Genomic DNA, 27793 nt, shown 5'->3' on the forward strand with positions numbered 1-27793 from the left:
AGATGAAGTAATAGGCACTGGGAGGATAAATCACTTGTCTCCACAGCACAACTTGTAAGGAATAGAGCTGTGACTCCCCCAGGCAGTCCACCTCTACTGTATTACCCTGGATGAGATTACCTAGGGAACATGTTCTGAAAAGAACTGACTGGGGATGCTCCCAAGTGGAGAGGTTGAGAAGAAGAGGAGGATCCAGCACTGGAGATTGTGAAGGATCAGCAGAGAGGTAGGAAGAAACCCAGGAGATACTGGTGTTCTGAAAGACAAGTAAAGAAAGTGTTTGGAGAAGGAAGGTGTGATTAGCTGTGATGAGTTCTGATAAGTAGTTGTTCTAGTTTGCTAGCTGCTGGAATGCAATATACCAGAAATGGAATGGCTTTTAAAAAGGAGAATTTAATAAATTGCTGGTTTACAGTTCTAAGGCCGAGAAAATGTCCCAGTTAAAGCAAGTCTATAGAAATGTCCAATTTAAGGCATCCAGGGAAAGATACCTTAGTTCAAGAAGGATGATGAAGTTCAGGGTTTCTCTCTCAAGTGGAAGGGCACATGGTGAAAACAGAGTTTCTCTCTCTGGAAAGGCACATGGTGAACACGGTCAGGGTTCCTCTCTCATCTGGAAGGGCTGGTGGCAAACATAGCATCATCTCCTAGCTTCTTCTCCTGGCTTCTTGTTTCATGAAGCTCCCCAGGAAGCATTTTCCTTCTTCATCTCCAAAGGTCGCTGGCTGGTAGACTCTGCTTCTCGTGGCTATGTCATTCTGCTCTCCTCTCTCTGAATCTCCCATTCTCCGAAATGTTTCCTCTTATAGGACTTCAGAAACTAATCCAGACCCACCCGAATGGGTGGAGACATGTCGCCACCTAATCCAGTTTAACAACCACTCTTGATTATATCACATCTCCAGCGAGACGATCTAGTTTCAAACATACAATGCTGAATAGGGATTAGAAGAAACAGCTGCCTTTACAAAATGGGATTAGGATTAAAACATGGCTTTTCTAAGGTACATACATCATTTCAAACCAGCAACAGTGGTCAAGAAAGATTAAGACCAAGGTTTGACCATAGGATTTGCCTGCATGAGGATCGTTAGTAACCTTGACAAGAGCGATTTTGGGGTATTGGCAGGCATTAAAGTTAGACCGGAGGAGGGGTCAAATAAGAATGGGAGTAGAGAAAGTATTGCCTCATTGAAACCTCACAATTAACCAGCAAGGTAGGTACTGTTATATACCCTTCATTTTTCCAGAGAGAAAACTGAGGCTGGCTAACTGGTTCCCTTACTGACAAACCCCTGATGCCGGCGCCTGCACTCTAAGGCTGAATTAGGTGATCTCCCCACCCTCCACCTCAGTGGCCTGGGAATCTCTGTCAAAACAGTCAGTACTATAACCATATGTAAACAAAGCAAACTGGGCCACTTGTAAAGAAAACTCCAGAGGCTGGAGTACTTCTAAGAGAAAGGGCATCGATCATGGAGGGTCACACAAGGAACAGTCAGTGAAGCTGGCCATGTTCTGCTTGGTGATAGGGAATCCTTAGTGGGTAGTGAGCACCACCCTCCCCAGTTGCAATTCGGAGGCTTTGGTTAAGCTCTGTAGGGCAGACCAGGACTTGTGGAAGGGAAGTAGCAGACAGCAGGTTTTGTTTGACCTTCTGGTAATTGCAGTTTTAATGGTGGAATGAACCTCCCTATTACTAGCTAACATTTAAAAAAAAACTACTTCCTGTTATATGCCAAACATTCTACATTTATTAGTTTTTTCAAGCCTCACAATAGCCCTATGAGGCTGGTGCTGTTAGCACTCCTTATATACAAACGTGGAAAATGAGATTAAGTTACTTGCCCTAGGTTACCTCTAGTAAGTAAATGGCAGATCTTGAATAACCAAAAAATATCTCTGCCCCAAAGCGTGTGATGTACCCACTATGCTAAATTGCCTCTCTTCAAAGAAGTATTGACTGTCTGTGGTGGATATTGCAGAGGGAACTCTGGCGTGGGTGGGGGTGTGTGTGTGGAAATAAATATTTTATGACTTAAAGGGCTATATTGTTTTAGGTTCACAGGAAAAGGATTAAGGGAAGTAGACCCCCTACATAGAACCTAAATCTGAAACCTGAATTATAGTAAGTGTTCTGAGCAGCATTTTCTTGAAATTTAGGGGTTAGTTTCATTTGTGTGCCTATGTGTGTATACACTTAAGTGCAAATGTGTCCATGTCTTAACTCAAGATAGCTTGGAATCTTCAATGAATTCTTTAGTACAGGGTTTTATTACAGTTTTGTTCATCTCAAATTATTTGCTTCTCTTCTTAAAACCCAGCTTTGGTGACCTGTAATTCATTTGTACCTTTTGCATAGTCTTTATTTTTCTAGAAAGTTAAGAATAAAATAAATCCAGCTGCACAGTTGCCCAGCTCTAAATATGTTCCCAGAGAAACCGAGAGTCCAGGAAGCTGAGTCTATGTCAGCTGCTAATTATATCCTTGAGTCATCCTGCCCAGAGTCGGTCACCGTGTCCTAATATCAAAATAACAGCCTCACAATATTACACAAGAAGGACAAAAGTGTTTTTGGATTTTTGTGTGCATATGATTTTTATAAAATAACTCTTGGGAAATTAATACAGAGAAGTACTTAGGTTTTCAGATTTGACTCTTGGAAAATATTTTATTTTGCCTAAGGAAAGGTTTTATGTAATTGCCTTATTTGAAATTCATACAGAAAATCTTAGGCAATGGTTGTATATACTAAGCATCAACAGGTAACCACATGAGCTCCAACAGCTGAATCACCTGTAGAAATAATAATATTACCCCTGGGGGGTCATTCCATAAGTAATTTTTAAGATACCCATTCAGAAAGAGTTTTATTTATTTATACAGTTATCCTGTATCTGATAAAATAGTTTTATGAACTTCTTTTCATGTGATTCTTTCAACAATCCTATGAAATTTAAATTTTTATTCAAAAATATATCAAGCTGCATTATGATTGTCTGTCTGTGCCTGGCACATAAGACTTTTGGGATGTATTTATGGAACATTTTAAAGAAGAGGAAACTGATGCTTACTCAATGTCAGAGTCATACAGCTTAAGTAGTAGAGCTAGGCCTGGAAGGTGGCGGGCAGCACTGTTGGCCTCCACTGCTCCTGGGAAATTCTTAGGTAAATGCACCTATCATTCTGTACTGGCAATGCTTGTTCTTTTGTTTCTCTCCACTACTGGAGTGGGAGCATCTTGAGTTCAGAGACCTTGTTTATTCATCAATGGATTCAAACACTTGGTATAGTATCTGGCACATAGTAGTTGTTTTAGGAGTTACTGTTGAATAAATGTGCCAGTGGAGAAGCTCTTATTATCGTTAACATGAAAAACACTGGCTACACGTGCCTCGTGGGGTTGACCTGGCTTTTGGAGCCACATAGCCAATCAGTGTGCTAGTTTGTGGAAGTGAAATCTCAGCTTAGTCATTTATAACTGACACATTTAAAAGAAAAGGCGCCCCTAAGGAAGAGCCAATGGTTGGCTCTAAACATGCTTTTTCTATCTTACCAACTGAACTCAATTCTGATTGCATATTAGAACCGCTTGGGGTGTTTAAATACAGATGCCTGAACCCCACCTCAGATTGATTAAATCAGAATCTCTGGTAGTGTTGCCCAGTATCCGTTTTCCCCCTTTTTAAAGCTCCTCAGGTAATTCTAAAATCAGCAGGATTGAGAACTACTATGCCAGACCCTTGAGTTGTTTGACCTAACTATATGGGCTTTTAAATGTGTCAGTTATTAATGACTAAGCTTGCAGTAGAAATGCTTATTTCTGCTGCATTGTAATTATATCCATGATAATTTCCTCTCTCTATCCCTCCCTCCCTCTCACTCTTTATCTCTCTCTGTTGGATGTCTTTTAAATAAATACTACAAGTCTTTACTTCTTTATAAACAAAACTAGCAAACCAAACATAACATTTTTGACTGAGTGGTGAAATTATAGGAGTGGTGGTGTTCTACTGTGACAAACAGAGCTACTCAATAAATTATCCCCTCAAGTGCTAAGGAATAATTTTAGTATGACTGTTTTTTCTTTCCTCTTAATGGCTCTTTTTAAAAAATCTGCACCTATGTCCTGTCTGCATTTCTTAGCAATAAGCACCTTATAAATTCTGCCACATACATAATTTTATAAGAAATATGGTATAAAAAGCGATTTGTTTCTGTTAGGAAATGACAGAACTGGGTCTAAAGTAAAATAAAGTGAATTTTGCCCTAAGGCAGACAGCCTAGTAGTGAAATCGTGCCTCCAAACTTTGATCTTTCTAGAATAGACTTAAGTATGGCAAATTTCATTTGGTTTGTAATGTAAGAGATATTTTTTTCAACATTGGAGGACATACCTGTGAACAAATTAAATAAATATTAATTATCATCTAAGGCAGCAGTTCTCAAATCGGGATGATCTTACCCCCAGGGACTATTTGACAATATCAAGAGACAGCTTTTGTTTGTCTCACCTGTGTAGGAATGTATCCACTGTGTGGGAGTGTACTGCTGGCATCTAGTGAGTAGAAGCTAAGGATGCTGCTAACATTTTACACTGCATGGGTCAGCCCCTCACAATTACCCAATCCAAAATGTCAATAGTGCTGAAATTGGGACACAACCCCCTGTTGTTCTAAGTATGGAATGGGAGTGAGTCCATATCTTTTTTTTTTTTATTTATCTGACTTTATTTAGCATACCAATAGTTTATCCTGGTAATAAATTAATATGTACAGTTATCAAAAAATGTTGGGTGATTTCCAAGGAGGTATACACTTAACTGTTATGTAGAACCATTTAAACAGCTGTTTTTATCATTTTCAAATCCAAGTGTAGTAACATGAGGTTTTTGAAGAATAAAGTCTCTTTCTCTGTAATTCATGATTTAAATAGTTTGAGTTTATAAAGGTTTCAGATGCCATTTCAGTGCCTGTAGGCTACCAAACCTGACATTAAAGAACTGACAGTTCTGAAATCATTTGATCTAGTCACCTAATTGTACAGATAGGAATCCACTGGCATTGTCAAAGATTGCAAGAGGCAGGGCGTAGACTACAAATAGTTTCTTAAGAAGGTTCCAGAAATATCTGTTGGGCTAAATAAGGCACATATATCACATGGAACTATAGTCATATGTAAAACGACCCTGGTTTTACTTTGTTTAACATTAGATTGAATTCTGATGGTTCTTTCATAGTTCACAAACATATTTAGTGATTCATTTGCTTTGGAAGCAAAATCATTCCGACTATTGCAATTTATCACTCATTACTGATTGCCAGTGCCGTTTATACTTCTTTTATCCTGGGATGTTTCAACTTTGGCAACTTTTTTCCTGTTCTGAGCTCATAATAAACCTATGTCAGAAGGTGTCTGTTCTTGTTTGAAATTCAGCATCAGCACAGGGAGTTAACATGGTATCAATACCTACAAAACTATTACCATTTGAGTTTGGGGCAGCTCATTTAGGTCAATTGTCATGTATCCTGTTCTGTTCACTTGAACAGCTACTGTGAATCCATACCTTTGTGGCCCAAAGAAATGTCTTCATGCTGTAGGAAGATTTGGGCTTCAATAAATGAGGAAATCTTGTGGCAGTTGGACTCTCAGGGGTTTTTAGTTTGGAAGCAGTCTCATTTCAGCAGGTAATGGAAGGTAGGGACCTTCCTTTTGCCTCTTTTCCATTGTAGGGAGTGGGCTCCTTGTGAAGCATTTGCAGAGGAATCTTTTGGAGCATTTCTGGGTGGTTTTGTTGTTCTTTCTCAACAGAAATTCTAATTTTTAGGTACCCCATAAGAATAAAAAGAAAGCAATAACAATACTGTTTAAGGTCCTTATACTAAAAAAAGAAATAAATTCAAATATAAAATCTCATTTCTATTGATGCATATGTTTAATGCAGAAGAATTGAACGTAATAAGTAAACTTGTTTAAAGTGAAAGGACAACCTACTTGGACATTATCACACATTCTTTAAGATCAAATTAAGTATGAGATTTGAGTTCAGTGATTTCCTCCCTTCCTTCTCTCATCCTCACTTCTGGAATAGCCCTTGCCAAATACTAGTGTTCATGTTGGGTAAACTAGAGTTCTGTATACTTTCTAGGTGCAACTCCTTTAAGACTGACTTTTCTTTAAGGGTATCTGCTAAGATTCTACTCCCATACGCTGGCACACTGACTGGGTCTCAAAACAAACAAACAAAAGAGCCAGATTCTTAAAAAAAAAACAAACAATAGTCTTAATGATTGTCCAGCATGGGACGACCATCAGAGGCACCTTAAAACAATAAGGTAGTTGTGGTATGGCAGGCAAATAACCTAACTGGGACCTCCTGAGCTTCAGACACCAAAATAAATACAACTGGAGACAATAACCCCCCTTTTACAAGGTTTTATAGGGAGTTGAGTTAATATAATACTTGCTAACCTTAGTTCATTTCCTATATGCCAGGAATGGTTCTTACTGTTTTGCATGTAGTAATTTGTTATTTCTTCATAACAGCTGCAGGAAGGTTCCATTATTACCTCCAATTTACAGATGAGAAAACTGAGGAGACATTAAGTAACTTGCCCAAGGCATATAGCTAGTGAGTGATAAAAGCAGGACCTGAGTTGAGGCTGACTGGCTCAGAGGTCACACTCTGAACCACTGTACACAGCCATGTGTGTGCCAGGGCCTAATACAAGTTCTTAGCTATGGATTGCATTCACTTCATTCAGATTCATTTATCTGCCATGCAAATTTGACTCCACAGTCAAGCTGCTTCCCGATTCTCTGTATTGGTTTCTAAGCTCCATTATAGATCTGTTGGTGATCAGCCTCTCTGCACTGTAAGTTGCATATACTTTCTTGTCAAATCAATTTCAAGGAATAAATGGAAAAGTACCTCTTTGCCTGTTTATATTGGGTTATGTTTGACAAACACTTAATTTTAGAAATGGGCACTGGCTTGGATGCCATCTGCTACGTTTTTCAGGAATTTTATGAGCTTGTAAACAATGCCAATTATTACAGTTAAATAAGTTATATTGAAATCAAAGATAAAACTCTGGAAAACAGTTTGGCAGTTTCTTATAAAGTTAAACATATGCTTAGCATTCAGTCTAGCAATCTCAGTCCTAAGTTATTACTCCAGAGAAATACGAGCTTACATTCATCTTAAATCAGATGTTCATAGCAGCTTTATCTATAATAAAAACTAGAAACAACCCAGATGTCTTTTAATGGGTGACTACTTAGTATCATCGAATACTACTTAGCAATAAAAAAGGAACAGAGTATTGATAAATACAACAACTTAGATAAATTTCAAAGGCATTATGTTGAGTGATATAAGCCAATATCAGAGGGTTACATGGTATATGGTTTCACTTATATAACATACTCAAAATGACAAAATTATAGTGATGTATAATACATGAGTAGTTGCCCCATGGAGGTGTTGGGATAAAGGTGTGACTATGAAGGGATTAAACAAGGCAGTTTTATGTGGTAATGGAATAGTTTTGTATCCTGATTGTGGTGATGGTTATATGAATCTACACATGTAATAAAATTTCACAGAACTGTACACCAGTACCTCCCCCAAAAATAATGCAGTGTAAAAACTGGTGAAATCTGAATGAAGTCTGCATCTGAGTTAATAGAATTTTATCAATGTTAGTTTCCTGATTTTGACACTGTACTATGGTTATGGGAGGTATTATCATTGGGAGAAGCTGGGGGAAGAATACAAAGGAACTCTGTACTATTTTTCATGAGTTGTAAACTACTTAACAATAAGTTATGGAGAGAGGTTCCAAGATGGTAGCTCAGTGAGGTGTGGAATTTAGTTCATCCTCCAGGGCAGCTAGTAAATAGCCAGGAACAGTAAAGAACAGCTTCTGGGGCCGCATCAGTGACCAGACACACAGCATACACCAGTCTGGACAAGCTGGACCAGCTGCGATCCTGCACAGAATTGTAAGTCCCCCAAATGGCAGAGGCCAGCGATCCACCCCAACAGGCTGGTTGGGGGGGTGGGAAGAGACTTTACTAGCAGCAACAGCTTACCTCAACAAAGCTCCACTTGTGGAATTAATGAACAAATTCTTACTACCAAAAACAGGCCTCCAGCTCAGATAAACCTCAAATAAGAGCTAAAGGTACTAGCAGTTTTTGCCCCGGCACAGAGGGAGCAGGGCTGATGAAAAAAATAACAACAACAACCAAGGTTTTTGGATCAGACAGCACAAAATACTTGAAAAGGGTTGGACCTAAAAATAAGGCGGGGGGGCACGTACAACCTGTAGATACACAGAACAACATACCAACTTAAGCTCTTGATTAACAAACCTGAGGAAGGGGGGTCCTGTCCTGAAAAAGATTTTTTTTTTACTTTGTTTCTACTACTTAACAGCTCATTAGATAGAACTGCAAGGTTTCTCAGGCTCCAAGTGCTCCAAGCAAAGGTGAAATTAAATGTCTGAGAGACAGAGAGGCTGGTCAGGTGAAAGGAGTTAATTCTCTGGAGGCTGTGCCTTCCCCAGGAGAGGAGTAGGGCCCAGCTCAGGTGGAATCATTCCCTCAAGGAATTCAGACCCCAACTGGAAAACTGAAGCAATTAAAACCATCCTACAACCGCTCCTCTGTCTCAACCACGCCCCCAGTTGAGAGAGTCTGCTGAAGTTAAAGGCACCACAGCACATTATGCTGGTGGGAAACCGCAGGCAGACAAACACTACATACTGGGGCAGGATAGGAAAAACAGAGTCTAGAGGCTTCATAGGAAAGCCTTCAACCTGCTGGGTCTCACCCTCAGGGAAAACTGATGCAGGTGACTCTTTCCTCCTGAGAGGAGGCCAGTCTGGCCTGAGAAAAATCTGACTAAAATCTATGATGTCTAAGTAGACTGTCCAAAAAAAAAAAAAGGCTCCATATAGGCAAGGTAAGAAACAGAAAAACAGGATTTGAAAAATTCTGATCTGTTAAACAGAACCTATGCTAGAGGTCTAGAATAAGCTGAACTGAATATCAAAGAACAGATAGAGAACAAAGCCATTCAGCAAGAAAATCCTAGGGAAAAGAGTGAAAACAATCTCCAGAATAAAATAATTAAAGAAATCAAGTGCTTAGACACCAACAAAAAATAATGAGTCATACTAGGAAAATGGAAGCTAATGCCCACTCAAAGGAACAAACCAACAATTCAAATGAGATACAATAGTTGAAGCAACTAATTCAGGATGTTTGAACAGACAGGGAAAATCTCATCAAAAATCAAATCAGGGTGGGCCACGGTGGCTCAGTAGCAGAGTTCTCGCCTACTATGCCAGAGGCCTGGATTCGATTCCCGGTGCCTACCGATGCAAAAAAAATTTTTTTTTTCAAATCAACGAGTTGAGGTAGGGTATAAAGAAAGCAGTGGGCAGACAAAAAGAAGAAATCAAAAGTCTGAAAAAACAAATCAGAACTTATGGGAATGAAAGGCACAGTAGAAAAGATAAAAAAAAAATAGACACCTACAATGTTATATTTGAAGAGGCAGAAGAAAGGATTAGTGAACTGGAGGTTGGGACATCTGAAATCCAACATGCAAAAGAAAATACAGGAAAAAGAATGGAAAAATATGAGCAAGGACTCAGGGAATTGTATGACAACATGAAGCACACAAACATACATGTTTGAAGGAGAACAGTAGGGAAAAGGAGAAAGACTAATGGAGGAAATTATCACTCAAAATTTCCCATCTCTTATGAAAGATATAAAATTACAGATCCAAGCAGTGCAGAAGTACCTCAAGCAGAATAGATCCAAATAGACATACTCCAAGATACTTACTAATCAGACTGTCACATGTCAAAGAGAAAGAGAAAATCTTGAAAGCAGCAAGAGAAAAACAATCTATCACATACAAGGGAAGCCAAATAAGACTATATGTAGATTTCTCAGCAGAAACCATGGAGGCAAGAAGACGGTTGTATGATATATTTAAGATTTTAAAAGAGAAAAGCTGCCAACCAAGAATTCTATGTCCAGCAAAATTGTCCTTCAAAAATGAGCGGGGAAATTAAAACATTTTCAGATGAGAAATCACTGAGAGAATCTGTGACCAGAGACTGGCTCTGCAAGAAATGCTAAAGGGAACACTAGAGGCAGATAGGAAAAGACAGGAGAGAGAGATGTGGAGAAGAATGGAGAAATGAAGACTATCATTAAAGGTAAAAAGAGAAAAAAACTAGATATGACATAAAATCCAAAAGGCAAAATGGTAGAAGAAAGTACTGCCCTTACTGTGATGACACTAAATGTTAATTGATTCAACTCCACAATCAAAGACCTAAACTGGCAGAATGGATTTAAAAACAGGACCCATCAGTATGCTGTCTACAGGAGATGCATTTTAGACCCAAGAACAAACATAGGCTGAAAGTGAAAGGTTGGGAAAAGATATTTCACACAAATAACAATCAGAAAAGAGCAGGAGTAGCTATACAAATAGCCAACAAATTAGACTTCAAATGTAAAACAATTAAAAGAGACAAAAAAGGACACTGTTCTAGTTTGCTTGCTGCCAGAATGCAATATACCAGAAATGGAATGACTTTGAATAAGGGGAATTTAATAAGTTGCTAGTTTGCAGTTTAAAGGCCAAGAAAATGTCCCAATTAAAACAAATCTATAGAAATATCTAATCTAAGCCATCCAGGGAAAGATACCTTGATTCAAGAAGTCCGATGAAGTTCATCGTACCTTTCTCTCTCAAGTGGAAAGGCACATGGCAAACATGGTCAGAGTTTCTCTCTCATCTGGAAAGGTATGTAACATGGTCAGGGTTTCTCTCTCATCTGGAAAGGCATGTGGCAAACATGGCATCATCTGCTAGCTTTCTCTCCTGGCTTCCTGTTTCATGAAGCTTCCCAGGAGGCATTTTCCTTCTTCATCTCCCAAAGGTTGCTGGCTTGTGGACCCTCTGCTTCTTGTGGCTATGTCATTCTTCTCTCTTAGAATCTCCTGCATTCTCCAAAATGTTTCCTCTTTTATAGGATTCCAGTAAACTAATCAAGACCCACCCAAATGAGTGGAGACATATTTCCACCTAATCCAGTTTAACAACAACTCTTGATTGAGTCACATCTCCAGGGAGATGATCTAATTACAGTTTCAAACATACCGTACTGAATAGGGATTAGAAGAAACAGCTGCCTTTACAAAATGGGATTAGGATCAAACATGGCTTTTCTAGAGTACATACATTCTTTCAGACTGGCACCAATACTATGTATTACTAAAAGGAACAATTCAACAAGAAAACATAACAATCATAACTGTTTATGCACTGAGCCAGAGTGCTCCAAAATACATGAGGCAAACACTGAAAAGAGAAATAGACACCTCTACCATAATATTTGGAGACTTCAATTCCCCACTCTCACCAATGGATAGAACATCAAGACACAGGATCAATAAAGAAACAGAATTTGAATAATACAGTAACAAACTAGAGTTGACAGATATTTATAGAATATTACACCCCACAACAGCAGGATAAACTTTTTTCTGAAGTGCTCGTGGATCATTTTCAAGGATAGACCATATGTTGGGTCATAAAGGAAGTCTCAATACATTTAAAAATATTGAAATCATACAAAACTCTTTCTTGAATCATAAAGGAATGAAGTTGGAAATCAATAACAGGTAGAGGGCCAGAAAATTCACAAATATATACAGGCTAAACAACACACTCTTAAACAGCCAGTGGGTCAAGGATGAAATTACAAGAGAAATCAGTAAATATCTCAAGGCAAATTAAAATGAAAACACAAACATATCAAAATTTATGGGATGCAGCAAAGGCAATGCTGAGAGAAATTTATTGCCTTAAATGTCTATATCAAAAAAGAAGAAAGAACAAAACTTGAGGAAATAATGGTTCACTTGGAAGAACTAGAGAAAGGACAGCAACTAACTCCAAAGCAAGCAAAAGAAAAGAAATAACAAAGATTAGGGGAAAAATTAATGAAATTGAGAACATAAAAACAATTGAGAAAAATCAATAAAATTGATGGACCCTTAGCAAGGTTGACACAAAGAAAAAGAAAGAGAATGCAAATAAACAAAATCAGAAATGGAAGTGGAGACATAAGCACTGACTCTGCAGAAATAAAGGAGGTATTGAGAGGATACTATGAACAACTTTATGCTAATGAACTAGACAACACAGATGTCCTAGTTGTTCTAGGACAACTTCCTAGAAAGGCATAACAACCAACATTGACTAAAGAAGAAATAAACGACCTCAACAAACCAATCATAAGTAAAGAAATTGAATCAGTCACCAAGAAGCTCCCAAAGAAGAAAATTTCAGGACCAGATGGAGTCACAAGTGACTTCTACGTAGCATTCAAGAAAGAATTAGTACCAATCCTGCTCAAACTCTTCAAAAATATTGAAGAGGGAAAGCTACCTAACTCATTCTATGAAGCCAACATCATCCTCATGCCAAAGCTAGACAAAGTTAATATAAGAAAAGAAAATTACAGACCAATCTCTCTATTGAATATAGATGAAAAATCATCAATGAAATTCTTGCAGATTGAGTCCAACAGCACATTAAAAGAATCAGGCACCATGACCAAGTGGGATTTATTCCAGATATGCAAGGATGGTTCAACATAAAATCAATTAATGTAATATACCATATCAAATCAAAGCAGAAAAACCACATAATTATCTCGATTGATGTAGAAAAGGCATTTGACAAAGCTCAACATCCTTTCTTGATGAAAACACTTCAAAGGATAGAAATAGAAGAGAAATTCCTCTATATGATAAAGAGAATATATGAAAAACTCACAGCTAGCATCATCTTCAATAGGGAAAGACTGAAAGCTTTCTCCCTAAGATCAGGAACAAGACAAGAATGTCCACTGTCACCACTGTTATTCAACATTGTGTTGGAAGTTCTAGCCAGAGCAATAAAACAAGAAAAAGAAATAGAAGACATCAAAATTGGAAAGGAAGAAGCAAAACTCTCACTGTCTGCAGATGATATGATTCTATATGTCGAAAACCCCCAAAAATCCACAGCAAAACTACTAAAGCTAATATATGAGTACAGCAAAGTGGCACTCATATATATAATTCAACACTCAAAAATCTGTAGTGTTTCTATACACTAGTAATGAGCAATCTGAGGAGGAAATCAAGAAAAAAAATTCCATTTGAAATTGCAACCAAAAGAATAAAGTATATAGGAGTAAATTTAACTAAGTATACAAAATACCTATATAAAGAAAACTACAAGAAATTGCTAAAAGAAATCAAGAAGACCTAAATCAATGGAAGGACATACTGTGTTCATGGATTGGAAGATGAAATATAGTTAAGATGTCAATTCTACCTAAATTGATTCATAGATTCAATGCAATACCAATTAAAATTCCAAAAATTTATTTTGCAGAAATAGGAAAACCAATAACCAAATTTATTTGAAAGGGCAGGGTGCCCCAAAAAGCTAAAAATATCTTGAGGAAGAAAAATGAAGTCAGAGGTCTCATACTACCTGACTTTGAGGCATGTTGTTAAGCTACAGTGGTCAAACAGCATGATACTGGCATAAAGAAAGATACACTGACCAATGGAATCAAATAGAGTGTTCAGATATAAATCTTCTTATCTATGGAAAATTGATCTTTGATAAGGCAGTCAAGCCAGCTCACCTGGGACAGAGCAGTCTCTTCAATAAATGGTGCTTGGAGAGACCTATACAAAGAAACTATATGCAAAAGAATGAAAGAGTATCCATATCTCACACCTTATACAAAAATTTACTCAAAATGGATCGGAGACCTAAAACATAAGAGTTAAGACCATAAAACTTTTAGAAGAAAATGTAGGGAAATATCTTTAAAAATTTTGTAATAGGAGGCAGTTTCCTAGATCTTACACCCAAAGCACGAGCATTGAAGAAAGGAAGAAATTGGAAACTCCTCGAAATTAAACATTTTTGTGCATCAAAGAACTTTGTCAGGAAAGTAAAAAGGCAGCCTATGCAATGGGAGACAATATTTGGAAAGGATCTAGTATCCAGAATATATAAAGAGATTGTTCAACTCAACAACAAAAAGACAAACAACCCAATTACAAAATGTGCAAAAGACATGAACATAGTTTTTTACTCATCTGCCCATACTCTGGATAAAAGGTGTTTGAGACAAGGTTTTCACAATCACACAGTCACAATATAAAAGTTATACAGTTATACAGTGTTCTTCAAGAATCAAGGCTACTGGCATACTCAGTGTCCTTCCCCTTTCTACGTGGGACATGACTCCCAGGGGTGTAAACCTCCCTGGCAGTGTGGGGCAGAAATCCTAGAATGAGCTGGGACTCAACATCAAGCCTATGAAATTGATAGGCCAAGCCTCCAATCTTGGGGTTTGCCCCTATGAAACTTATCCCCACAAAGGATAGGCTAAGCCTACTTAAGATTAGGCCTAAGAGTCACACCCAGAGAATGTCTTTTATTGCTCAAATGTGGCCTCTCTCAACCGACACAGCAAGTGTACTCATTGCCCTCCCCCCCCTACATGGGACATGACTGCCAGGGGTTTAAACCTCCCTGGCAACGTGGGACAGAAATCCTAGAATGAGCTGGGACTCAGCATCAAGGGATTGAGAAAAACTTCTCGATCAAAAGGGGGAAGAGAGAAATTGGACAAAATAAAGTGTCAGTGGCTGAGAGATTTCAAACAGAGTGATTATCCTGGAGGTTATTCTTATACAGTACATAGATATCCCCTTTTTAGTTTACAGTGTATTAGAGTGTCTAGAGGGAAGTACCTGAAACTGTAGAGCTGTGTTCCAGTAGCCATGTTTCTTGAAGATTATTGTATAATGATATAGCTTTCACAATGTGACTGTGTGATTGTAAAAACCTTGTATCTGATGCTCCTTTTATCTACCATATGAACAGATGAGTGAAAAATATGGATAAGAAATAAACAAATAATAGGGGAAACAAAGATTAAAATAAATTGAGTAGATTGAAATACTCCCTCAGTGAGAGGAAGGGGTAAGGAGTATGGCATGTATGAGTTTTTTCTTTTTTCTTTTTCTTTTGCTGGAGAGATGCAGATGTTCAAAAAAATAATCATGATGATGAATGCAACTATGTGATGATATTGTGAGCCATTGATTGTAACCATATCAAGAATATTTATATGTTTGTTGTTTACAATAAAAATATTTTTTAAAAAAGTAAGTTATAAAAAAGCTCCCCAAAATAAGACCGAACTGAAATACTCGGGACAACATGAATATATCTCAAAAACATCATGCTGAGCACTGTGTGGCTCCACTTATATGAAGTTCTAGAGACAAAATCTGTGAAGAAAGACGCCAAAAATTATTTGGGGCAGGGGTTTTAAATTGATTGGAAAGGGAGCCAAGGGAACTTTCTGGGGTTATAGTAATGGTATATATCTTGTTTTGGTCCAAACTCACCAAATTTAAGTAGTGAGCATTTTATTGCATGAAATTATTGTATCTCTATAAAAAAAATATGTTCAAAGAAAACAAATAAAACAGAATAAAGCAAAGGTAAATAAATGCCAAAAACTCATCATTTCCTTATTATTTTACTGTTATCCACAGTCTTGAGATTTATGCCTGCTGTATCTGTATGATGAAAACACTGTGTGGCAGTTTGCTACTAGGCATCTGCTCCCAGCTGGGCATTCAGTGACTTTTTTCACACTTGCCCACACATTTTACAAATGAGAAAATCAGAAGTTCAGGAGAGAGGTGAGGTCTGGACGTCTAGATTTGGTAGTCTTTTGGAATATGGATGGAATTGGAAACCATGGAAATAAATAAGATAGTACATTGAGACTGAAGAATAACAAAACAAGGTTGATTGGAAAGAACCCTAAGAAATATCAACATTTAAGCGCCAGGCAGAGGAAGAGGAACCCAGATATGAGACAGAAAAGGGCAGCTAGAAGAAACTAGGAGAGAGTGGAGTCGCAGAAACCAAGAGAAGGAAAAGTTTCAAAGTAGATGTACTCAGAGGGCCTGATCCTCCAATGCTACAGAGAAGTTTAAAAAAAAGAAGAAAAAAAAAGATAAGCTTATTAGATCGCACCTCCAAGAAAGAGACTGGTAATTGGCCTTAGAAAGGTCAGAGAAAGAATTTATTGCAGAGCCCTTCTGTCTTGACAGATGGCACATTCATTTAGCTCTCCAAGTTAGAAATCTGGGAAGCAACTTAGAATCCTTCTTTCTCACTTCCTACATCTAGGTGATCACTAAGACCTTTGGGTGCTCTGCCTAAATACTTCTCACCTTTACCTTGCCCCACTTCCTCTACTTCCATTGCCTTTGTTCATTCACTTTCTTGCCTGGACAATTGCAGCAAGCTACTCTCCTCCCACTGATCCAGCCCTCCTTTCAGAGTGATTTTTTTCTAACCTATTTATTAGATTGTCTCTCTTCCATGTTGAAAAAGATTATTCAAGATTCTAGTCTCCATTAATGGTGTTTGTAACTTTGTGTCCATGAATCTGATAAGATAAAACGAAAATTGCTTGTACCATGTACATGTAAACCTCTTGAGAGATGCATAGCTATAATCAGAAACTCTGAGGGGTCCAGGACACAAATACATTTAATAATCAATGCCTTTAGTCAAAATACCTTTTCTGGCTAAACACAAAGCCAGTCCTAAACCAGCTTCTATCTACCCATCCATGCCATCTGCCTCTACTGTCTTTCCCCTAGTACCTTATGGGCCAGTAAAATATATTTACTAGTAGTGTCCAGAATGTGCATATTATCTGACTTTTCAGAGGCCTTGTATGGATGATTCCTCTTGCCTGGAATGCCAGCCCTTTCCTGTTGTCTGCATTTTACCTTCAAGTATCACTTTCCTAGACAATTTCTGCTCCCTGCACTCCCACTGTGCCTTCTTACATTCATTATATTCTGTTATAATTGCTATAATATACATGTCTGTCTCCCTATCTGGACTACAAGCTCCTTGAGGGGTGTGGCTATGTCATTTTATTTGTGTGTGCCCAGTACCTGACTATTTTTCATGTAGAATGAACAAATGAAGGTCTCAATCTGTTATAGGACAAATATGTGGATTCTTTACTTTTAGGTGCTCTTGATCAAACTACAGAATGGATAAAACAATCTGTAGATGAAGAGTTACTTTCTCTTTCTGAGACTGCTTTAACTCCTGGGGCTGAAAGTAATTCCAGGCCAAGTGTGAGCCCTACACTGGTGCTAAATAACAGTTTCTTGAAACTATTACAGTGGGATTACCAGAAAAAACAATTACCAGAGGTGAGTGATTTTTTTCTTCCCCCAAGTTTTCTGATATCTTAATTCTTAAATTCTAACTGTGAATCAGTTGGTCTCTCTGTTGCATGTGGTTAATGACTTTGCTGAAATCAGATAAAAATGGGAATTTGGATATTACATTGTTTATTTTACATATTCATTGTATTGAGCTTCCTTTCTGTTTTTACATCTTAAATAAATACGCTAGACACTCATGACAGATGGAGCACGTCTTCAGGAACTGACAGAAAAACTGAATCAATTGAAAATTATTGCCTGCCTGTCCCTAATTACCAACAACATGGTGGGTGCTATTACAGAAGGCCTACCTGAGCTTGCAAACAGGTTAAAAAGGATTTCAGCTGTTCTACTTGAAGGCATGAACAAAGAGTAAGTTCCCAACGTTTGCATGTGCTCCCCATTTTATTAAGGCTCTGCATGTGTTTCAGGGAACATGAATAACTGTGGACATCTGGATGTTATATTCAGGACTGTGATGTAGAGAAGCGTATGTTACACTTCCCTTTTCTTGATTTCTTTTAATATCTCTGAAGGCTTACATGTCCTTTCATAGGAAGGGAAAGATCTTTTCCATTACAAGTGCCAGGGTGAGTACAATATTATTTGTGATAAGTGTAAGCTAGAGCTCTTCTTTGACCAAAAAAGAAAAGAAAAAAAGGAAATCCACTGGGTTTGATGGTTAGAATACCCTGTCAAAGAGCCCTTCCAAGTTAAATTGTTCTATCATTTTTCTGCAGTGAAATCCTTTCTTTACTGGCTTCACAAATCCAGCTTGCTCTGAGGTCTTTAAAATTAAGTTACAGCATCTCTGTCCTTCAGAGCTATTATACCAGTCCAGTGAAAATTTTGTTTTTGCTAAATTCATCTCCCAGTATCATACCTTTGTTGAATAGTAGAATCCATTTAGATTTTGCATTTAGATCATTCCTATTGGAAATTCTGGTTCGAGACAGAAAATGCCTAATCTTGGTCAATGGCCGGATGTTTCCATGGGTCTTATATGATTCAGCTCCTCCTGCTGGTTCCCCTTTCAGGTGCTTTCAGGGACATGTCCTCTTTATTCCTGTCACTGTGAGAACATGCCCCAAACCCTCACCCCCCAGCAATTACTCAGAGTACAGATAAATAACTTGAGAGAATACTAGACTATTACGTGACAGAAAGAGTCCAAGTTATTATAGAGTCCAAGGTTCTCATTTTGAGAGGTAGCTCAGAGGGAGAAAAGGATTTGCCTTGGGTTGCACAGTAAGAAAAGGGCAAACCAAGCCTAAGCTCTCTTCCAACTCGCACAGGCCCTACTCTTTTTTCCTGTTCTGGGTGTTAACCTGCAGGCTCATTTATTTCACATACAGTACCAGGACCTGCAATGAAAAGAAGACTTCTCTGATATTGCTGTCAGCCTTACCCTAGTATTTCCCCACACTGAGTAACCATTACTTTATAGAAACATTTATTTATTAAGCCTTTAATGAACACTCAATGCTGCTTAACTATAAATAGAAAGCATATAGCAAAGTGATTACTTAGAGGACAGGCTTTCGGGTCAGTTCTGCTACCAAATTGCTGTATACCTTGCACAAGTTCCTGAATCTCTCTGTGCCTCATTTCCTTCTTTGTGAAAAGAGCATAATGTTTGTATCTACCTTGGAGTTGTTAGAACCTAAGGTAATTTGTATGAAGCACTTAGTACAGTTATGTAGCATATACTAAGTGTTCAATAAGTCAGCTATTCATAACTATCAATTGTTAGAGCATCTGCTTTTTCATTGTTCTGCCTATCTGGCGGCTTTATTGTTTTGTTTAATTATTCTTCTGTGTTAGGAAATGAATACAGTCAATTTTCAGTTATCTCCATTATGGGTAGATTAGGTAATAGCATTCATAATATATAACAGCAGGTAATCCCATATAGTCAATAGATTCAGATGTCATTTATATTTAGTTAGGTGAAGTATCTGAAAAACTAGCAAGAGTTTTACCTTCTTTATTGTAAATAGGAAACCATGGCTTATGCTAAAATTAAATTTTCCTTTAACCTCAGAACTCACTGATTAAAAGTAAGAGGAAAGTAGGGCAGTGTTTTGCAGTGGATAAAATATCAGTAAGTAAAAATTTTGCCACAAATAATGTACGATAAGACAGGATGTGTCCTGTGTGGATTTGTAGCAAATTCCCGTCAAAGCAGAACACCAAGGATTTATTTATTATTGCTGTTAATGATCATAATAGTGGTAAGTTGTCAATGATCATAGTAGTGATAACTAGTTTTTGTCTTTTTCTTCTCAAAAAGCATTTATTATGTACCTAACAATCTAAGAGCTAATATAGTTACGTAGCAAGTGGTATGTCAGGATATGATAAGTGGTAGAATCAGGATTTGAACCCAGGACCGCAAGCAACCACAGCTCATGCTCTAATTCATTGCATTGCATAGTCCCCTGTCATTGAGCTCTTCTCTCATCCTTCCCCCCCCCCCGCCTCCATTTTGCAGATTTATCTTAAAGACTTTCTGGATAATGAGATATCATTCCCATTAAATCATTCCCCAGTAGTGTGGACCCAACAATTGCCCTTTCTAAAATACTTCTTTTTTTTTTATCTATTAAATAAACCCACCCCTAATTACTTTTCATTCTTTCCTAGACTTTATGTGTTTGTGATTATTCATCAGTTGCTTGAAAGCAATAATGAGAGGGAGTTTCTTATCTTCGGTCATGATGAACAAAGAGTTCTAGGCAATTTGTCTTAAGCATTGGCTTCTGAATATCTTCCTCTCTTGTTTTTGCAGGGTGTTATAGATTTACTGCTTAGGCATATATTAATGAATTGATTCTACCTCAATTTCCAAGCACATAAGATAAATTTATGAATGAATTCACTTGAACCTAGGGATTTGTTTTCGGAAGTGACTATGTGTTTTCTTTCCCTTTCTGATATCCTTTTATGTAAATAAGGCTGCGCACTTATTTTCTGGGACCACGTTTTTCTGCCTGTGCTTTCCTGTTTAAACTCTACACGACTGAATTGTTTTAAATGCTTAAAAATCTCCTATATATGAGGATTAATGGTTGGGTGGGGTTATTATTTTCTTATTTCATACTAATAGAAGTGGTTATTGTCTTCTGTTTGAAGACATTTGAAATAAGTTTATATATACATATATATATATATTTTAACAACCTAATGAACAAAAACTGTCCCTAATGAAATTCTGTTTTATGTTTTATTATAGGACATTTAAATTGAAGGAAGTTCTGAATTCTATTGGTGTTCAGACTTACGTTGAGGTTAACAAGGCTCTGATGGAGAGAGGTTTATCCACACTAAATGCTGAGGTTCAAGCTAATCTTGTAGGTCAGTTTTCAGGCATCGAAGAGGAAGACAATCCTGTCTGGTCCTTGATTGGTGGGTCTTCATGTTTTTATTGGTTTCTGCTTCAATTCCAATTTGGCTACTGATTTTGACTAATGTTAAATTTTAATCTTAAATCTATTAACTGCTTCTTTTGGAGGATAAAAATTGAAATTTTGAAGACGGTAGTAATGTTTTCAAAGGTCTTGGACTCACTGTGTCTGTGGGTATATACAATGGAGTTGAGGGCCATGTTTTTGGGGTCTTCATTCTTACTATCCAACTAACACATTCTGTGAAAAAATAACATGATGCTGCCAGTCATGGTTTAGCATTCTAAATCAAGAACATAGCCACAAAACAATTCAAAACAGCTGGCAATATATCTACAGAAAGTACATACTAGTTCTGCTGTGAACAAGCCTAAAGGAGCTGAATCCCTTTCCTAGTCAGTCTTAAAGAGGCAAAGAATTAAAAGATTGTGGAACTTGGAGGCATAACAGGTGGGTTCTTTTTGTACTTTTTTTTGAAGAAAGTGAATATCAGTTTTAAACTGTGTTGGTAAATTGGGGAAATGGAGAATGTATCAGCTAGGACTTTTTTTGTTACCTGTGACAGAGAATCTAAGCTTCTAAACTAGCAAAAGCAAAAGAAATTACCCTTACTCATATAACTGAAAAGACCAACAGTAGAGCTAGCTGCTTAGTTATAGTTCAGACTGCATCACCAGAACAAATTTCCCATCTTCCGTCTCTCTGCACTGCCTTCCACTGGGCTGGCTTCCTTTACAGGCAGACTCTTCCCTCATGACAGCAAGATGACTTCAACTCCAGCCTGTATCTTTCCTTGCTTGAGCCGGTCTTAAAACAAAAGGAGTCTTCCTCCCTGTTTGCTTAATCACCCACCCCACGATTCAGTCATGGTGGCCAAAGAAAAACTTAAGCCTGAGACATGTGTTCTATTCCTGGAGCCAGAGTAGAGTCAGGTTTACCTGTAACAACTGGGCAGAGCATAGGGAAGAGATGGTTTTCCACAAACAAAATCAGGATATTGCGGCCATAAGGTGGAGAGGGTGATGTGTGGCAATAAGCAGGTGTCTCCTATAGAAGGTAAGGAATAAAGACTAGAAAGAAGGAAGAAAGTGCAGAATTAGATGCTAATATTCCAAAATAGGCTCTTAAATGGGTTTTGTCTTCCTTATCCCTGCAGACTTGGAATGCTGGGGAATCCAGGCCTCACAGGTGACAAGTAGCTCAAAGCCTTGATCCTTCCCCCAAAGAATACAAGTGCTTGTGGGCTGCAGAAGGGGTTACTGCTGAAAAGTGACAGGTGATAACAGTAATGGACACAATTTAACCACAGCCCTTCACTGGATAATCTTTATGTGCTGACATGCATCTGTTTTCACAGCATGTGGTCTCCAGCTGAACATCCATGCTCCCAGTTCATATCTGGGAGATTGTGTTCCTAAGAGGAAGAAGGGTGTATAAGAGACATTGCCTAGCAATCCCTGCCACATACTGCTATATCCCCACTAGCATAACGTCAGAGCATAGTTTTCTTCACTGCTATATCTCTGTATCCTGCTGGGCTCCTCAAAGACATAAAATATATTTGTGGAGTGGATGAATCCCCATTTCACAGGAGAGTCATCTGAGATGTAGAGAGATTACATAACTCTTGCCTAAAGTCATAGAAACAGCTGGAACAGAGTTGGAATTCTTACCTAGCCCGTCTTACTTCAGAGCTCAACTGCTCTGATTGGCACTGCAGTTAGAGCTGGAGTCCTGCCACTTGTTGGCTAGGCAGCCAGAAAGTCAGAGTGTACCCTGCACCCTTGCTTAGATAAGGGAAGTAATTGCAATGTCAGAAGGCAAAAGAAAGCTGTGGTGAGGACGTGCACCCCAAAGTGGCCTCTTAAAATATAGTAAAGCAACTTTTGTCCACCCAATTCTCTCTAGTCCAATTTTCCTATCCTTTTGCAAAGTGAAAGCGTTTTCTTTTAAAACCTCATTCAAAGTATTGTTGCCCTAGCAACCTTGAGTGACTCATTCCAGCGTCTCTCCTTCAACTCTGGAACCCAGAGCATGCCTTTGGCAGGGACTTCATTTGGCTGTTCCTAACTGAACAGACACTTTTGTCACTTTAGTCTTGGCCTAAAAACTGACTTGTCTACGGAGGAGACAAAACCACTTGTCGGCATAATAACAATTTTGAAAGGGTTTCATTCTTTAAACGATCTTGCAGGAAAGAGTTTGGACCATGTCTGTGATGAAAATAGACTGAGGTGAATGAGAGTCAAGCATACAGTCTAAAGGGAAATTTAGTATAGAGTTAACACTTAATTGTCTGCCTGGAGAGGAGTTAGAGTAAATTTAGTACATAGAGAGATTTCTGGGACAGAAGAGGAGCTCAACCAATGTTAACCACAGTTTCCCGCCCCTTTACCAGGGTACCATATTCTGCCTTCTTTTGTACTTAGTTGATGTGCAATTAATTTACTAATAGGACTATAATTCCACTTTACTTGTAGCCTTTTTAAAAAAAGAATTAGAAAGGGAGTTTACTCTCAAACCAATTTTTCTCAAGTGTGTACCAAAACTGGGTAAAAATTATTTATAGATTATTAGCTTTATAGATTATTTGTATGCCTATAACCATTTATTTGTTTAAAAATTAATTTTCAATTGAACATGTAATACATGAATAATTTGTCCTTGTTGAGATATTACAGATAAGGCTCAAGTCATCTTTGTCTGTCTTCTCCAGTCTCCACTTCTCCCCTGCCTCTCCTTGTTTCAGTTTGGTTTTTATTTTTTTAGACCTTTTTCATTCCATTTTTACTTAAATTCATTCAGTATTTATTATGTGCTTGCCACATGCCAGACCAAGGATGTAAAAATAAAACAAGACATAGCCGTCACCCTCAGAGAGTTCACTGTAGGAAAGAAGATAGATACATTCTCAAGTAACAATAATATGATATGATGATGTGGTGATAGATGTTAGGGGGAGCCACAGAAAGGAGGTAATTTTAGGCCCAGCTGTGAAGAATGCTTTGGATTTGGGGCAGAGATGAGGTGAGATGGAAGGGCATTCTAGTAAGAAGGATCAATTCTAAGACATGAACATGGGACAGATGTCTCTGTGTTTGGGGACTTTGAGTTCTAGGTCCATTCCAGCTGGAATACATGATTGTGGGGAGAAGTTATTGGAGATGAGAATTCCATTCATGTTATAATTGTCTGTATCCAGTGGAGTATCTTCTCCTTAGCAAACTTTATTTGTGAGGTTTCTATTTCCAAAGCCAGCAAAAGTCCTTGGGCTGCATGGGCTGTAGCACATTTAGTTTGTCCAGAATTATATATCCACTACTGTTGCAGCCTAATTATTTATACATTCACATGCTTTTTGTGCAGTAGTCTCAAAATAAAACGCACTAAGGCAATGAAGCAAGAACGGTGAGAAAGAAAGCTATGGTGCTTGTTGGGATAGGCCTTCTTCAGTGTCTCCTGACTATTTGCATGCATGGGTGATCATATAATATATTGTCCTAACCAGGGCATTTTTAAGCATGCTTTTTAAATTATATTTTAAATTATGTCAGGACAATAGGCACATACTGGGCTGTCCTGGAAAAACATGGACATGGGATCACCCTTGCCATGTGGTCATTTGGACCCCAAGTTTGCCAGATGTCTAGATTTATCAAGAGGGACCAGAAATTTGGATTTTTTTAAAATGTGAAATCCTCTGATTTTAAGTGACTTCTATTTTTAAAAACACTGTGCTATCCCAACTAGCAGTGCCAGTTAACAAACTCAGCTTTAACCTGCACAACAACAATTGTGGACATTCAGTATTGACTTTTTTGTAAAATATTACTGTCCACTCCCCAAGAACTCTACATTATCAGTTAGCTGTTGCTGCATAATAAAGCACTCCAAAGCTCAATAAATAAACATTTATTTTGTGGGGCAGTTGGGTAGTTCTTTTGGTCTAGTTGGGGAGTCATGCATTTGTGGTCAGCTGTGACTTGAGTAGATATCCCTGCTGATCTTGGCTGGGCTCTGTCATGTGTTTGGGAGTTGGTTGGTTAAAGAGTGTTCTAGTATGACTTTGGATGGAATACCTGGGCTTCCCTCCACATGGATTCTCATCCTCTAGCAGCCTCCAGCTTGTTCACATGGCAGTGGCCGGTAGAGAGAGTCGATGCAAGTATTGCTAATGAGGGCTGGGCCTGGAACTGGCACATGGGCACTTCCACCGCATTCTGTATTGACCAAAGCAAGTCACATGACAGATTCAGATTCAAGGGATGTGGAAATGACTCCAGCCCTTGCTGAAAGGAGCTGCAAAAGTCATGAATACCGAAAGGGGTAAAGAATAGGAAAAAATACTGTAATCAGTCTACCACACTTACTTATTCTCATTTTTTTTAATTATGTATTTTAATAATGGAACAGATAAAGATATCTTTTGTTTTCCTTCAGATAAACGAATCCAGATGTACATGAAAAGTCTGCTTTGTCTTCCAAGCCCTCAAAAAAGCATGCCTCCCATACCAGGAGGCCTTGCTGTCATTCAACAGGAGCTAGAAGTGCTGGGATCTCAGTATGCAAACATTGTGAATCTCAACAAACAAGTGTATGGACCATTTTATGCAAATATACTTCGAAAGCTGCTCTTCAGTGAGGAAGCTGTGGAGAAGGCAGAAGCTTAATTTCCTCCTAACTAAAGAGAAACTGACAATGGATAAGAAGATTGGAAATCTAGCACTTAGGTACCCCATCCCTTCCCAACCAACAGCATTACAGATGCAGCACATTCTCAGTACTGTCTGTCCAAGGTGCAGTGTTAGCCTGTATCTGTGTAACTCCAGTTATAGTAGCATTACTGAAGACATTTACATTATATAAACCCTACTTCTGCATCATTTTCAAGTTTAAAAAAGAGACATTTTTAATGAATAGCACACAATTTGTAATTAATTATAAATGCCTTCTTGTAAATGTTTTCTTAAGCATTTATATCTGGATTCATTTGGTCCTTCAGGAGTTGAATTTCCTGACTTGTCACTATCAAATCCAATGATTTTTAATTTTTGTACAACTTCGTAAAGGTCTGAAGGTTGTAAAAATAGCCAATGGGGTGGACATTCTGAATAAATGATGTGAAGTAAGCATAATTGTATTTGAAATATACAATGACATTTTATTAATGTGTACTAGAAACTTACCTAGTAAATTCTTAGATTCCACAAGTTTACCAAATCACCTTTTATAATACCAATTGTCAGTATTTGTTTAAAATTCAAATATAGGAAGTATATTTTAAAGTTGTATACAAATTTTAGATAAGACCTCCCTTGTTTGTTTAAACAAATCCCTTCTAAAATTTTTATTCTAGAAATTGCTTTCTTCATGCAACTTAACCTGCTCTTGGAGAGAAACGATTTTTGCACAAATAATTTAGTAAATGTGTTTGCATTTTTCAGGCTACAGATAAAATTTGTATAAGATTTTAATATTTTTATGTAAGGCAGAACCAGCTTAAAGTGGTTTACTTGTAGGAAGGAGCAGGAAAGTTAACAGGAAAACAAGATGTCACATGGAAATCCCCTTCTCAGTGAAGTTCACATCTGAAAAAAGAACAATTGAATTTTGGATTTCTTAAGCATGTAATTTAACTAGCAAATGCCTTCTGTGCTAATTAAATCCTTATCCCTGAGGCGGGTCACGGTGGCTCAGCAGGGTTCAGTTCCCGGTACCTGCCCACGCAAAAAAAAAAAAAAATTCCTTACGCCTAGAGGTGCAAGGGTAGTTTGGTGGTAGAATTCTCGCCTGCCATGCGGGGTGACCTGGGTTCTATCTCAGCCCATGCATTTCCCAAAAACAACACAAAACAATGTAAACAGCAACAACAAAATTCAACAAATGGTGCTGCAATAACGGGATAGTCGTATGAAAAAAAAAATGAAATGTGACCCCCACCATACCAAAAAAAAAAAAAATCCTTACCCCTTTGCAACCAAGATGCTCTTCTATGTGTGATTATCTTTGCCATGCTTGAGCAGTAAATCAAGCTTTGTAAAGCTGGATACTAATTATTGAGGTTTTAGAGAAACTTGCTTGTCCTGGAATTACATACTATTTTTTGAAATATTAAGGGAAGCAGTTCAGTTTTGGTATACTCAATCTGGAAAGTACTTTATTTGCATAAAATATATTTTTGATTATTTTGCTTTCTAAGGACACATTGAAACCTCAGTAATTGGTGGTGGGGGGCAGTGTCTAGGAAGTAAAAAAGTGTTCCTTTCTTCCCTAACTTCTTTTTCCTTACCACTACCTTCACCATTATAGTGTTGCTTAATTATTTTATAAAGTTCTAGAAAGTGATTTTGTGAATAAATTATCTCCAGCCTTAATGTTTTGGAGGACTGCCAAAATTTGAGGAAAATTCTGAATGTCTTTTTTTTTCTCCTAACAATCAATACCTAAATCAGCTATTCTATCCATTTAAGCAGTTGTGTAAGTGGAATCCTATTGAAGAGCACATAATTGTCTTATGCATTTTTTTCCCTTCCTGTATTTCATGGGGTTTTATATCCATGTTTTCCTACGCTTAGAGAACATAAGGTGCTGGAGACTTTTGTTTTCATTTTCTCTTAAGCCGAAGTAAGGTGTGCTTTCAACTGTGCTCACTTTAGGACATGGGAAGTAGGAAGGGTCTGACAATAGAAAGGTAATATATAGCATGATTTATTGGTGATAGTTAACAGGAAGACTGGGTGGTGTGCTTTTCATTATTAGATTGGAATCCAGCTGGTATTCTTTTATATACTTGTTTATGCTGCACTTGCCAGCAGAAAAACAATGTGCAAATATTTTTTAAATGCATTTAAAATGAAGGGCATTCTGCTTCTTTTTATTTTTTAAGTGGCAAAATAAATCTGAACATCTCAAGTTTGGACTTAGGCAACTATATTTAAATTAAGATTTTTTTTTTAGCCTTATCCCTTAGCATGTTGTTTATTTGTTTTTTACTT

At 37.8% G+C, this 27793-nt stretch overlaps 1 protein-coding gene across 2 annotated transcripts in view; it reads left to right on the forward strand.

Moving 5' to 3' along the window:
- Window positions 1-27333, forward strand: part of TCP11L2 (t-complex 11 like 2) — a 55306-nt gene extending 27973 nt beyond the window's left edge. For both annotated transcript variants that reach the window (XM_077168603.1, XM_077168604.1), the window contains exons 7-10: window positions 17189-17376; window positions 17582-17763; window positions 20627-20799; window positions 25239-27333. In XM_077168603.1, the coding sequence (XP_077024718.1) occupies window positions 17189-17376; window positions 17582-17763; window positions 20627-20799; window positions 25239-25468 (773 nt within the window). In that variant the 3' untranslated portion in view covers window positions 25469-27333. The remainder of the gene's footprint in view (window positions 1-17188; window positions 17377-17581; window positions 17764-20626; window positions 20800-25238) is intronic.
- The last annotated feature ends 460 nt before the right edge of the window (window positions 27334-27793 follow it).

The sequence above is a fragment of the Tamandua tetradactyla genome, chromosome 7, assembly GCF_023851605.1.
Source record: "Tamandua tetradactyla isolate mTamTet1 chromosome 7, mTamTet1.pri, whole genome shotgun sequence".
Lineage (NCBI taxonomy): Eukaryota > Metazoa > Chordata > Mammalia > Pilosa > Myrmecophagidae > Tamandua > Tamandua tetradactyla.